We start from the raw sequence: 12,588 nt of genomic DNA on the forward strand, positions 1-12,588 counted from the left end.
ACTCAAACTGAACGTAAAATGTCCAATGAAAAGCATGTAAGGGGTACAGTGCATTTGCCATATTACAGCCTTGTTGTTACAAAATTTGGAGAAAAAAAAATCCATATCTACATAATAAAATTTGGGAAGAAAAAAAAACATTGGCCAAAGATAGGTGTGTATGAGCGACAAACTATTTTATAAGTATAGTGGCCCCGTTCCTCGAATTTTAGGGGTGCAAGCAGAACAACAAATTAGCATTATTTTGATGCATATTCAATCTAAAGCTTTACGCATAACACCAAACCAAAATGGAATTGTGAGGTGCCGGTATTATTTTTGTTTACTTGGAGTGGCCATCCTCACGCTGTAGTATCTGTGACTCTGATGGCGTGTGGCTTTAAAATGCAGGGTCTGGCCCGGTGAGTGATGTGGGAGCTGTTGTTGGCTCAGGATAGCGGCAGTCTATGCGCGAGTGCCAGTTATGTAGAACGTGCGATATAACGGAAGAAAATGACTTAATGCATTTTAGAATAAGGTTGTCACATAAAATCTGGAAAAACTGAAGCCCTGTGAATTTTTTTCTGGATAGAATCGTAGACGGGATGACTCAAATGAGTTTCGCCTCAATTCATCGATTTACATTCAGAACACGACACGAAGCCAATTCTGCTTCAAGCTAAAATCAAAACTAAACCATCACCTCATAACACCGCCAAAACACTCATTTGTACCTCAAATAGAGTATAACACTCCAGGTTATGATTTGCATATTTTATAAATGTGAGGCCTGTTTGCCAGTTTATACCAAAATTAAAAAGTGTGACTAAAGAGGGGGTAAAAATGCAAATTTTAACACAAAAACGCCCACCGGTCAGAATTGTACTTCCTGTTTGTCTTCCTCCTCCCACGAGGAATCTTCATCAATTTAGACTATTTAGGTCATGTGTTGCCCTGACAACTAGGAGGGGGGGGTGCAGTTTTCTGGTGGGAGGTTACCCCAGAAGAACGCCAGGAAAAGAAGACGTAGCTGGAATACTCGACGCAACTTTGCAACGCGAGTTTTATTTTTGTGTAATAAAATCTAAACAGGGATGCACTCTCGCTGCAAAACATGTTGATGCCCTGAACTGGACTAGCAAGTGTCTCTGAATGCGAGTGATTCTAAAAGAATTGAAATTCAAGGAGAAACGCTTAAAATGTTGTTTTAAATGAAAATTAATAACATATTGGCAAGAGGAGAAACTGTGAGTTTTAGATTTGTTTATTTTTTTAACATGGAAATGGCAAGTCGATATGCTGTCAGGGTTATTTTGTGATTTTTTAAATTTTTTAATATTTAAATTATTGTAATAAATTATAAATGAAGTTGACAAGTGGTGATGGTGTGAGCTTTAAATTGTTTTTATTTTAATTTGTAAAAAATCTAATGTTTCTTCTTTCTATAATTAAACACAATTTAAATAAGGCTTTATTATTTTTTTCTTTTTTAACTGGACAAAACTCAAGCAATGTTTATTTAGTTCAATTAAATTAAATAACAGCATTTTTATGTTGATGAAAAAATGAAAAAAGTTTTAAAGTGATCCAGCAAAAAAAAAAAATCGCCATTCCCAAAAGTATGGAATAAAACATTTTCAAAATTGATAATTTAATGTTGAATTTTTTTGGGTAACACTTATAATTGAAAACATAATTACAACCGTTTTTTTTAATGGGAATGGCATGAAGGGATGCTGCGTGTGACACTTAAAAAAAATATATTTCAATTCTCATCTTTTCCCTTCAATCAACATTTGCGTTCAAATTTAGAGAAGAATGAAAATAGCAAGTAAAGATGTTCACTGACTTGACAAAACTTGCACCTGAGAAATAAATAAAACGAGAGCTTGCTGAATGGGGAACAGCACATTAACAGAAGAATAAGAAGCAGAGGCGCCTTGTTGCAGGTGAATGGCGGTACAGATGTGTGCGTGTGTTTGTGTACGTGCTCAAGTCCTTCATGCACACACACTGACCCTGCCGAGCTTCGTGCATGTGTGTGCGTGTGTGTATGCGTGTGTGGTTAGCCCAGCTTGGTGATCTGTAGATCGCCGTCTATCCGCACCGTGTCAATGGAGGCCAAAGATTTTACTTTGTGGTAAAAGTCAAAGAGCTGGTGTCCGTCCACGAATATCCGGAACCTCTGGTGCTCGCAGTGGATCTCCACCTGGAAGCGGAGGCGCACTTGTGTCAAACACAACACTCAACGATTGGTAACCATAACAGTGTCGGAATACAAGCCACGGTGAGGTGACAGTGTGGAAAAATGTGTTGAAAGCTTGCCACGACTCGCTCGGACGAGAAGCAGCTGGACGGAACCACATTGATCCCACTGGAGATTTTTTTTTAGGGTGGATTTTCACACACGATCCAAGACAAAAGTGGATGAGATGAACAGCAAACCGTATAGTGGCAAAATCACTACTTTGGTTTAAAAAAAAAAAAAAAAAAAAAAGATTGCTCAGATTATCCAAAGATGAATGGTTCAAATCATAATCTGTGGCGCACCAACATAAAAATTGAGAATTTATTATGTTGGCTTCATTTAAGCAAGAGAATCAGCAGAAATGATCCTGCTCACATTGACCATTGTGGCACTCCGTTTTGAACAAAACAGCCTTAATTGCACCTAACGGGACTATTTTCCCTTGTTACCGGCAAAACAACATCTGGACTTCCAATTTTAAGGCGGCATAATGCCACACGGCTCCCATGGAGTCAGTCTCCAATTACACGAGGAAACCGTCCCAAGGCTTGTCCTAAGTTTCTTATTTGAAAAAGAGTCATTGGAGAGCGTTCAGATGTTCGTTTCCCCGAAAACACAAACATCTGATTTTGGACTTTCCTAAAAGTGCACGATTGAAACATTGTTGTCACAAAGTATATGACAATAACACCAGGAAAAGTCTCTATATTTAGCTAGCTGCTTTTTTTTTAAAGGAGCCCGGATTTGCTTTCCTGTAAACAAAGTGAACCAAATCAAGGTATGCACCAAACTATGAGTGGATGTCTGAAGTTTGCTGATGACAAAAGGAATGAATATTTTCCTTGCATTCATTCAGAACCAATCACTTTGGTTCTTGTCCAATGTAATATCACAAGCTGACTTGGTTTAAAGTCTCCCAAAGTAAACGACGCAGCACCCTAAAACGTAGCCAACATCAGCATATTTGAGCAGAAGCCAGCAAACAAAACAACGCGTGTCACATGTCCCAATGCATTTCCTTCCATTGACGAGGAAACACGTCAGCCTTAATCTACAGCCCGCAGCTTCTGGCCACTGAGTTTTATCAGTTGACGCATTAGCATGAGGTTCAATCTACCAGAGAGGTACTGTACTTCTAATATTTTGGTCTCATTTTGGAAAAGAGCTTCTGTTCTGGACCTCATTAGACAATCGCGTGTATATTTTTAGATTCGTGCCATATGTGCTTGTCACCACATGGAGAATTACTAGAGCAGAAATATGTGGACTTGAGGGCACATGACATCAATTCATCACACCAGTTATCTCCAGCTGCCTTCATGGAGAAACAAGAGTGTGTATCGGCATGGATATGGAATTTCCTGTTTGCTAGTTTGTTGCGCAGTGTGCCGGAAAAAAATGCTTTTCGTTATTTCCCAACAAACAGCGGACGGCATTTAAAACTCATTTTTGGCGCGGGCCACATTTTAGATATCGTTTCACTTTGGAGGGCCGTTACGACTGAAACCATATTAAGAAGTCAAGAATAACTGTTAATTCAACTATTGTTTAAGTTACTGTAATGAGGGATAACAAGAACATGCTTCCAATAGCTCTCTTATTTATTATAAATGAAAATTAAAATTGCTGGTGGACATTTTAGAAAGGATCATGGAAGTTGCCATGTTTGAGCTGCTTTCACGGACCACATAAAATGATGTGGCGGGCCAGATCTGGCCCCCGGGACTTGAGTTTAAAACCTGTGAACTAGAGGAAGCTGGTTGAATACAGTACAATACAATACATGCTGATTTATGTAGCGCTTTCACAACAGCGGCAGCTGTAACAGATACGGTATACAGTACGTTATCGCCAGTGTAAATAATATGTCACAGGACAGGTTGCAGTAATATTTTGTAGAGGATAAAGAATATATGCCTGTGAGATTTCTTTTTTTTTAATTGTCTGTGTGTTGCTGCACCGTTGCTTGAAGCGTAATAACAGTGCAACATTGATGCTAGCTCTGTTAACCGTTCCATGGTGTTTTGTATTATTTGTTAGCATTAAGCGAAAGCTACGTCTTCTGTTACGACTTACTTTGTAGATGCGAAAATGTTGCTCTGTTTGAAAGAGGTGAAATAAATGTGATTAAGGAAAAAACAATTACGATAAGCACGACATCAGCTGCAAGATGAACAGGATTGTCGCAATCGTCCCACGAGGACAGATGTGGACACGGCAGAACAGGTCCAAAGCGCTACGCAAGTCCAGTTACTTCGCCAGGACTGAAATTATTGTGCTGGACAAAACGTCAACATTTTTTATCACCGTCATCAAGACGCAGTTTCGTTTTATGGAATGAAAACAATGGACAAGTGCTCATTGTCAACAAGCGAGCTTCAATCGCAAAACATGATTCCTCTTTTTGTGAATGAAAATGTAGCGTAGTAGCACACCTTAAAAAAAACAAAAAAACAATACCAGGGGCTAGTTTCATCAATATGGGTGGACAATCGACATGTCTAACAGTACACGCAAACAAGTAAGGGACAAATAACGCTAAGTCAACAGAAAGTCGGCCATTTTGGTTGGAAGCAGCCATTTTGACCTTGCATTTGGGCAAGCTCATACTAAAGAATTTGACCAAATGAGGTTTGTTTTGTTTGATTTACATCAAAAATTCTTCTAAAAAAATGCTATATATTTTACAGGATGGAAAAAAATCCAAAAATACACATTTGGCTTAGTCAATTTGTGACAAATGAAAGATTATTACCCGAAAAGGCTGATCTGGGATGAAAGGAAAATAGGCGGTGGAGGCCTCCTCCTCGGTCCACTTGCCGGCCACGCGGGCGTTGCGCAGGAACTGGCGATCCGAGAAGCGGGCGGTGAGTTTGAGGGCCACGTCGTACGCGGCCTCCTCCTTGCCCTTGTCCTTCTCCCGGCCGCAGGTCAGGCTCACGTCAAAGCTGAAGCGTCAAAGGGGGAAGCAATGGAGTCAACACACTGGTTGCCAGATGTTTCGGTCTGAAGGCTAATCTGGGATGATGGCTCGAATGAATCATAATCCCCGCTGCTCCTTTGGGCGAACATCCGGCACCCAGCCACTTGGTGTGCACACATGCGTAAAACTGACACTAACGAGCTTGAGACGAGAGACCCGGACAAAAGTATTGGGACACCTAAACGTGACAGGCACGTCTGGCAAAGTTTCCCTTTTGGTCCAGTCAAATGTTAACATGAACAAAATAACGTGACATGGCCCGTGACGTGTCAGAAAATCGCCTAAAATTGGAATAACCATTTTCCAAAGTAAAACCAGATGCTTGCAAATGTTTTATTTAAAAACAAAAACAAATAAATAAATAAATCTGTCTGCTTTTATGCAGGACAACAAAAATTAGATTTACTTCCGAGAGTCCGAAATTCCAAGGATTTGGCCAATTTTAAATGAATAAAGGTATCTAAATGATTAATCGATTCTCAAAATAATGATCAATTCATTTGATGATCAATTCGCTGTCGAGTAACAGTTCCACCAGAAACACAATGTTCAATTCTCATCGGGTTGATGGTCAATTTCAAATCAGAGTAACAAAAAAAAAAAAAAAAAAATCTCATACTACATGACAAATTGGTGAATAACTAATTTTGAAATGAGGGGCCAATAAAAATTGTTTTTGCAAATAGGATTCCATTTATTTTAAAAAGGGGCGTCGGGAAGAAAAATGCTTGCAATATCGCAACATTTTTAAAAGTGAAGACAGTTTGCAATTTTAGTATTTGAGCAAGAAGCATGAAGTGGATGCGCATCATTTCCTTTGGCGGGCCGCATAAAATGATGTGGTGGGCCAGATCTGGCCCACGGGCCTTGAGTTTGACACCTGTGACCTATAGCGAGTAGATCTGAAATGTAACCCCTGAGATCAACGAGAGTTCACTGTCACCAAACATGTTGACAATGAGGATTCAGTGTGGACTAAAGTCTCACTGCTTATTGATGAATCCATTGATGAAAGATCGACGTCGTCCCAACACATTAGTCCACCAGTAACATTGAACTTTTGTCATGAATGTGGCTAGCTGCAGTGAGCGATGAAGTCACCACGAAGCGGGCGGGGAGGTTTAATTCCACGTTGAACTTTCCATGTAGGGTCAAGTCACACCCAGACAAGTAGCTGCTTTTTCCCCACCCCCTTCTCATACTGGAGAGGGAACGCCCTGACCGGCCTTGCATACTGAAAGAAGTTGCCATTCACCTTCATGTGGTGCGCATATCGGTAATTATTTATTGGATTGGGGTTGAGGGGACTGGAGGGGTGGGGGGTGGGCTTGGCCTGTTCAACAAAAGGATTTCTCTTTTTCAGGAAAGGGCACCATAAGATTTGTGGTCCTTTTAGAATGCGGCCAGAGCACTGTATCCCGTTTAAAAATACACTTAAGAATTGTCATACCAAAAAAAAAAAAAGGGGACCCCCCACCCCCTCCGGTGTTGTGCACACACCCATGGCTAAGTACTCCCACCAGCATGAGGATCCGATCCACATGCTGGGCGTCAGGTTTGACTCCCCTCCCCCGTTTTCCTTCGCTCACCTGCCTCCTTTCCATGATGTGCGAGCGAGCACTCATAGCAGAGAACGAGGCACTCTAAATTGGCAACATTAGTGGATTATCCAAAAGGAAGATGTATATTCAGATGGCGAACTGCACGTCAAAATAATGCCAGACAGGCACTGAGGTGAGGGAAGGCGCTCAAGTCCTTATCTAGTGGGGAAAGAGGAACTCATGCGCAAGTGTCTCACTGGCCACTGTTTTAGCATCTCCCATCCCCAACCCCCCCCCCCCCAAAAAACAAAAAACAGTTTAATGCTCCAAAATTCAGCACTACATTGTTTTCAGTCTTTGCATGTTTTCTGCAATGACCTTGTGACTGACTTGTAATTCATTCTAATTAGAAAAAAAAAATGTTTTGCTCATGAACCCCCCCCCCCCAAAAAAAAAAAAAAAATTAAAACTCTACCTGTCTGGCTCCAGGTCGACAATGCCCATCACGATGATCTTTTTACCGGGCCTCATGCCACCTCGTATACGTCCACTGAAGGGCACTGTCTGCACATACAAAAAAAAAAGACACACAGTCTACATTAAACATTATAAAATCCAAGTGAAAATTGCAGGGGGAAAAAAATAAAAATCACAATTTTCCTCTCCGTGTAGGGGTGGCCAGAGAGTGACATGGGTGGTCACCACATTGCTCCGCCCCTGAATGCGAGTTCAAATATATTTTTGTAGCTACAACATGGCCAACCATTGCCTGGGTGCCTCAGTCCAGGGTGTACCCTGCTTATTTCGACAGAGTATTTTCTTCTCCCCAAAAACTCATGCGATTTCTTTACTCTGAATTATCTCTAGGTGTGATTGTGACGGCTTGTTAATGTGCCTGTTACAGAAATTAAAAATGCAATGTGTAATCCGGCAAGACGGCATGAAAATGGTTGAACCCCTCCAACACCCCTCCCCACGCCGACTCATTCATTCCTACCAGCAGCCGTGCAAGATCCTCCTTGTCAGGTGAGATGAGGCCGACGCTCCCCAGCGAGTCGTTCAGCTGCTCGTCGTCAACCATCTCCAAAAAAAACAAATCATTAAAAAAATGTATTATAATACAAAGAAAGCGTCATTGAGCACAACAAGTGATCCCCGACAGAGTGTGTCAATCCTCCGATCACCGGCGGGCCAGGTGAGCCCCTGCAGCCAGAACGCCTCGCCACGCCGCGTGCACGACGTCGCGTTGTGGGAATCGAACACGTGCACGCACACAAAGGAAGCGATACGAAACAACAATCCGCCGCGTCGGGCTGCAAGAATACTCACAATCGTGTCGTTTTCTGCTGCCTGCACCGCCATCTTGAGCCGCATAGGATGCTGTCTGTCCCGGAGGAAGAGGAGGAGAAGGAGGGGGAGGGTGAAGAGGAGGAGGAGGAGGAGGGGAGTGACGAGCTGTCCTGCCGGCCGGCTTGGGATCGCTGTGTCCGCGTCGTGGCACTTCTTCTGCAGCCAGAAGGACTACAAGTGCGTCGTCGTCGTCCGCCTTTCTGGCTGCGTATGGGCGGCCTAAAAGCAGTGGTAGCCGGAGGGCATCCCCACCTCGGGTGGCTGCTGTTTATCTGCTGACGTATGCTTTATTCATAATTACACACTCCCCAAGCTTAATCTCCGTCTGTTGGAGAGGGCTAATCACACACTTCACCCAATTACACGACATGGGCGTGTGCGGGTTTATTTTTAAACCAAACCCAACGACCATCTTGCAGTGTTTAATTGGCAAGCCAATAGTGACCACAAGTTTCTTTAAAATCGTATTTATCTGCCCACATCCTAATTGATTGAATCCCGGGCCTTTTTGTCGGACGCGTCTTTTATTTCCTCCGAGCATGCCAATGCGCTGCTGCCTCCATGTGGACATCCGATGCCATTACAAGCTACAACGTCCAATCTGTTGAACTCGACCGTAGACAATTTTACACGCCAGTGGTCGTTTGCGCACGTTAAATAGCTGTCGTCTTTTTACATCCAGACACCTGAAAATAAAACATTTTCCCTTCACAGCTTTATGTGTATTTCGCATATGTTCCTCACGACGTAGATTAAAACATTTCCCGTTCAGGGTCGAGGTAAAAATGTTATGTTACGTTTCACGCTATGATTTTCAATTTTGGGGTTTCCCGTAGGAATTTCCTTTTTTTCTCTACGGGCTTTCACGCGAGCCACGAGGTTTCCCTTTACGTCATCACCAAGCGACAATGATAGCGCTGCTTTAAATGAATGGCTATTCATTTATTTACTGTATTTTATCCGATTAGGGGTTGAAAACCAGGAGATCATGCGAATCGCGTGATATAAATACATTTGTGAGACTATATACCAATCACCATATCGCTAACAAAATCTATTCTGTTTGATTGTTTGTTCAAAGGAACGCAGTTGACTTTTAGGTTACGTCATCACCAAAACACAATTTTCAACCAAAATGAGGTTTTTGTGTTAAAACAAAATACATTCAAATATTGCAAACGTGTACAACAGATTGACACACACACGCACAAATAAATAGCTTAAAATGGACTGATTTGCATTTCTTTAATAAACAGGTATTAAATTGTACACTCACTGATGTTGATTTTTCAGCATGAATTTTTAGTTTTGATCAAGCATGCCTTTTATTGTGCTAAAATATGGGGAATGAATGTTGTGTGTGTGTGTGTGTGTACATGCAAACACATTACACCATTTGATAAAAGCCCTACATCGAAAAAAATGCTTTGAATTTACCGAACTCGAACATCATAAAGATATAGCTGTCACTTTAATGTGTTGCTAATGTATTGGGTGCGTCGTACGTAACAAAGTTCCTTTGATTTGTTTTTGGTTTTTGTTTCTGTTTTCACACTCATTGTCAGCGAGGCAGGTTGGTGCAGTTCTTCTCCGTCATTTTACAGCAACATATTATCGTTGTGTTGATCGTGTAAAAGTGTCGGAAGACCTTACTTTTATCGCCACCCCTAAAAAAACAACTAAACAAAATAATTGAGAGTGCGTGCCCCCGGGGTTAGCCGTATACCATTTCCCTCTTTCTCCAGCAGGAGGCTCTTCTGTGCCCGCCGTTTCTCTTGCAGCCATGAGCAAGGCGGAGGAGGCTGCTGCCGGCCGGGAGGATGCGAAGATGGCATCCTGCGCGGCGGTGGACTGCACCGAGATGGGCGACTGGGTAAGGTGCATTATTTTGTTGGGATAGGGGAGTGTGGTGCGTGGGGTTGAAATGGAGACGACACGCTACTTGGCCTTGATATTTGTGAGCGTGAACTCGCCTGTCAGTATCCTTTGCGAGGAGGGAATTGCTGCCGATTGTGAAGTGGAACGACCGCTTTTCAGCATTCGTTTGCATAATGGCACGTATGGGAGCTAACTTCTTGCAATTGGTCAGAATAATTTAATAATTTTTTGTTGGTGTTGTCTCGTGCTGGTAGCATTGTGGCCTAGTTAGCATGTTGGATTTGCAAGTCAGTGGTTGCCGGTTCGAATCTAGGGTCCCACCTTCCTGTTTGTGTTTTCTCTTCTATTGACTAGCAACCAATCAAAGCTGCACACTGAGAGTTCTTTTTTTCTCAAACATCCTGCAGTTTCATTGAAAATTCCAAATGTACATAGATGTGAATGTGAGTTTGTTGTAATTAGTGACCTGCATTTGGCTTGCGACCATTCCAAACTGTGCCCGCTTCTCTTGCCACATGTCGATAGTTTTTTTACATTTTAAGATACGATACACGTTATGTTCATCTGGTACTCAACGTTTACTAGGTGTGAATGTAAATGTTTAGTTATATGTGCCCTTCAATTGGCCGGTGACCAGTCAAGTGTGCCTCACCTTTCACGCCAAAAGTTGTTTTGTATTCTTTTATGATGCATTTTTCAAAAAGATGCATGTTGGGTTCATTGAAGATTCAAACAATTTCTTGGTGTGAGTGTAAATGTAAATGGTTGTCTGCAAATCCTATTTTAACTCATTCACTCCCAAAGACGTTTTTACACGTTCAAAACCTGGATGGCACAAAATTTCTTGAAGTTCAACGAAAAGAAGACAGAGGTGATATTGTTTGGCCCCAGTGGACCTTGTACATTCCATCCTGTAGACCTGGGCCCCCTATCTCCTTATCTGAAATCAACGGTCTCAAACTTGGGACTTAAACTGGACAGTGATTTCAAACTCGATCGGCAAATTGGTGCCGTTGTTAAATCCAGCTTCTTTCACCTTAGACAGCTGGCCAAAATAAAACCTTTCCTCTCACATGAACACTTTGAGACAGTAATTCATGCCTTTGTCACATCCCGGCTCGATTACTGCAACGCCCTGTACTTTGGAGTCAGCCAGTCCTCCATCAAGCGCCTTCAGCTGGTACAGAATGCCGCTGCTCGCCTCTTGACTGGTACTCGTAAGAGAGAGCATATAACTCCTACTTTGGCATCCCTTCACTGGCTCCCCATTCATTTTAGAATTATTTTTAAGATCATTATTCAAATCTCTGAATAATCTCGCGCCACCTTACCTCTCTGAGCTCATACGCCCCTACACCCCTGCCCGGCGCCTCAGGTCTGTGGACCAGTCTTTGCTAGACGTACCAAGAACTAAACTGAGGCTCAGAGGGGATCGAGCCTTTTCTGTTGCTGGTCCATCTCTCTGGAATGACCTCCCACTGAACATTCGGCAAGCCTCCTCGCTGCCCATCTTTAAAGCCCTCCTCAAAACTCACTTGTATTCTTTGGCGTTTGACTCAGCATGACTTAGATTTGCTCTTGATTTTACTGCTTGGTGCTTTCTACCGCCTTATTACTTATTACTTATTACTGATTCGTCTTACTGTTTATTGTATATGTTAAATCGCTCCATGTACAGCACTTTGTATGCAGCGATGGCTGTTTGAAAGTGCTCTATAAATACTGTTGACTTGACTTGACTTGACACGTCTTTTCAGACTTGGTCTACAATTGGTTGTTACTGAATCTGTGTTAATGGCTGTTGACCAGTCCAGAGTGTACCCCACCTCTTTCGTCTTTTGCTTTTGTTTGTTTCACTTGTCTATAAGTACTCTTCAACTGACCAAGCGACCAGTCTAGGGTGGACCCTGCGTCTCTCACCATAATTCTTTATTAATTTATTTTATATGTTAGTTTAATTGAAAACTCTGAATTATCCATGGTGGGATAATGAATGATGAGTTTGAATATTTTTTTTCTTTAATACATACCCTGCAATTGGCTGGTGATCAATCCAGGCTGTACCCTGTTTCTCTCACCAAAAGTAAGCCGCCACAGGCTGCATCCCACTTGGCACCCTACTGAGGACAATTGGTATCGAAAATGGATATACGAAATAAAATCCTTAGTGTAACCTGTTCGACACCCTGCATGTATGTGTGTGTGTGTGTGTGTGTGTGTGTCTTAATGACTGAACCTGTTCTCCCACTTTGCAAGCATGCCCAAAATGAGGCCCAGGCTGTTGTAGTTGTTGTTAGCAGTGTGACGCACTTCATCGCTCCATCTTCATCCCCCTGCACGTTTTATCGTTTCCTCTCCATTGTCGTCTTCACATGTAAGTTTTGCGTCCTAATATCTTTTAATATATCTATTCAATCTATGCATGCTGTGCTGCCGCTGCTGCTGCTGCTCCGAGATGGATTCCGGCTGCCTTCGATGTGATTTAGACGTGTGAGAAAATGTAGGTCGGAGTGGCAGAGGTGAAAGTCAGCAGATTATTGTTATGCAACAATGTCAGCCCCTTGCTCTCTAATCTCCCTGCTGGGAAAATGTTGGATTTTATAAGAAAG

At 42.3% G+C, this 12,588-nt stretch overlaps 2 protein-coding genes across 7 annotated transcripts in view; one reads left to right on the forward strand and one right to left on the reverse strand.

The window, feature by feature from the left end:
• Positions 1-1,722: 1,722 nt before the first annotated feature.
• On the reverse strand, positions 1,723-8,852 carry LOC127610276 (galectin-related protein B-like). The gene is made up of 5 exons (XM_052080229.1): positions 8,081-8,852; positions 7,749-7,832; positions 7,227-7,315; positions 4,983-5,175; positions 1,723-2,188 (listed from the first exon to the last, which is right to left on the reverse strand). The coding sequence occupies exons 1-5, from the start codon at positions 8,123-8,125 to the stop codon at positions 2,045-2,047; spliced, it is 555 nt and encodes a 184-aa protein (XP_051936189.1). The 5' UTR covers positions 8,126-8,852; the 3' UTR covers positions 1,723-2,044.
• Positions 8,853-9,517: 665 nt separating this feature from the next.
• abch1 (ATP-binding cassette, sub-family H, member 1) overlaps positions 9,518-12,588 on the forward strand; it is a 28,269-nt gene continuing 25,198 nt past the window's right edge. For 3 of the 6 annotated variants that reach the window (XR_007964793.1, XR_007964794.1, XM_052080170.1), the window contains exon 1: positions 9,518-9,974. Coding sequence is in view for 2 of the 6 variants with exons in the window: in XM_052080170.1 (XP_051936130.1) it covers positions 9,885-9,974 (90 nt within the window). In the remaining 4 variants the exon portion in view is untranslated. Of the gene's footprint in view, positions 9,975-11,777; positions 12,354-12,399; positions 12,480-12,588 lie in introns of those variants that run through there. The other 3 variants (XM_052080172.1, XM_052080173.1, XM_052080174.1) reach the window with 3 other exon arrangements.

This window comes from Hippocampus zosterae, chromosome 11 (genome assembly GCF_025434085.1).
Source record: "Hippocampus zosterae strain Florida chromosome 11, ASM2543408v3, whole genome shotgun sequence".
Classification (NCBI taxonomy): domain Eukaryota; kingdom Metazoa; phylum Chordata; class Actinopteri; order Syngnathiformes; family Syngnathidae; genus Hippocampus; species Hippocampus zosterae.

Excerpts from the sequence above, each read along its gene's own strand:
- LOC127610276 (XM_052080229.1), bottom strand. The coding sequence starts at position 8,125 with ATGCGGCTCAAGATGGCGGTGCAGGCAGCAGAAAACGACACGATT. Across the intron at positions 7,833-8,080 it reads CAGCAGAAAACGACACGATT|ATGGTTGACGACGAGCAGCT; the intron begins GTGAGTATTCTT and ends TTTTTTTTGGAG. Across the intron at positions 7,316-7,748 it reads AGGATCTTGCACGGCTGCTG|ACAGTGCCCTTCAGTGGACG; the intron begins GTAGGAATGAAT and ends TTGTATGTGCAG.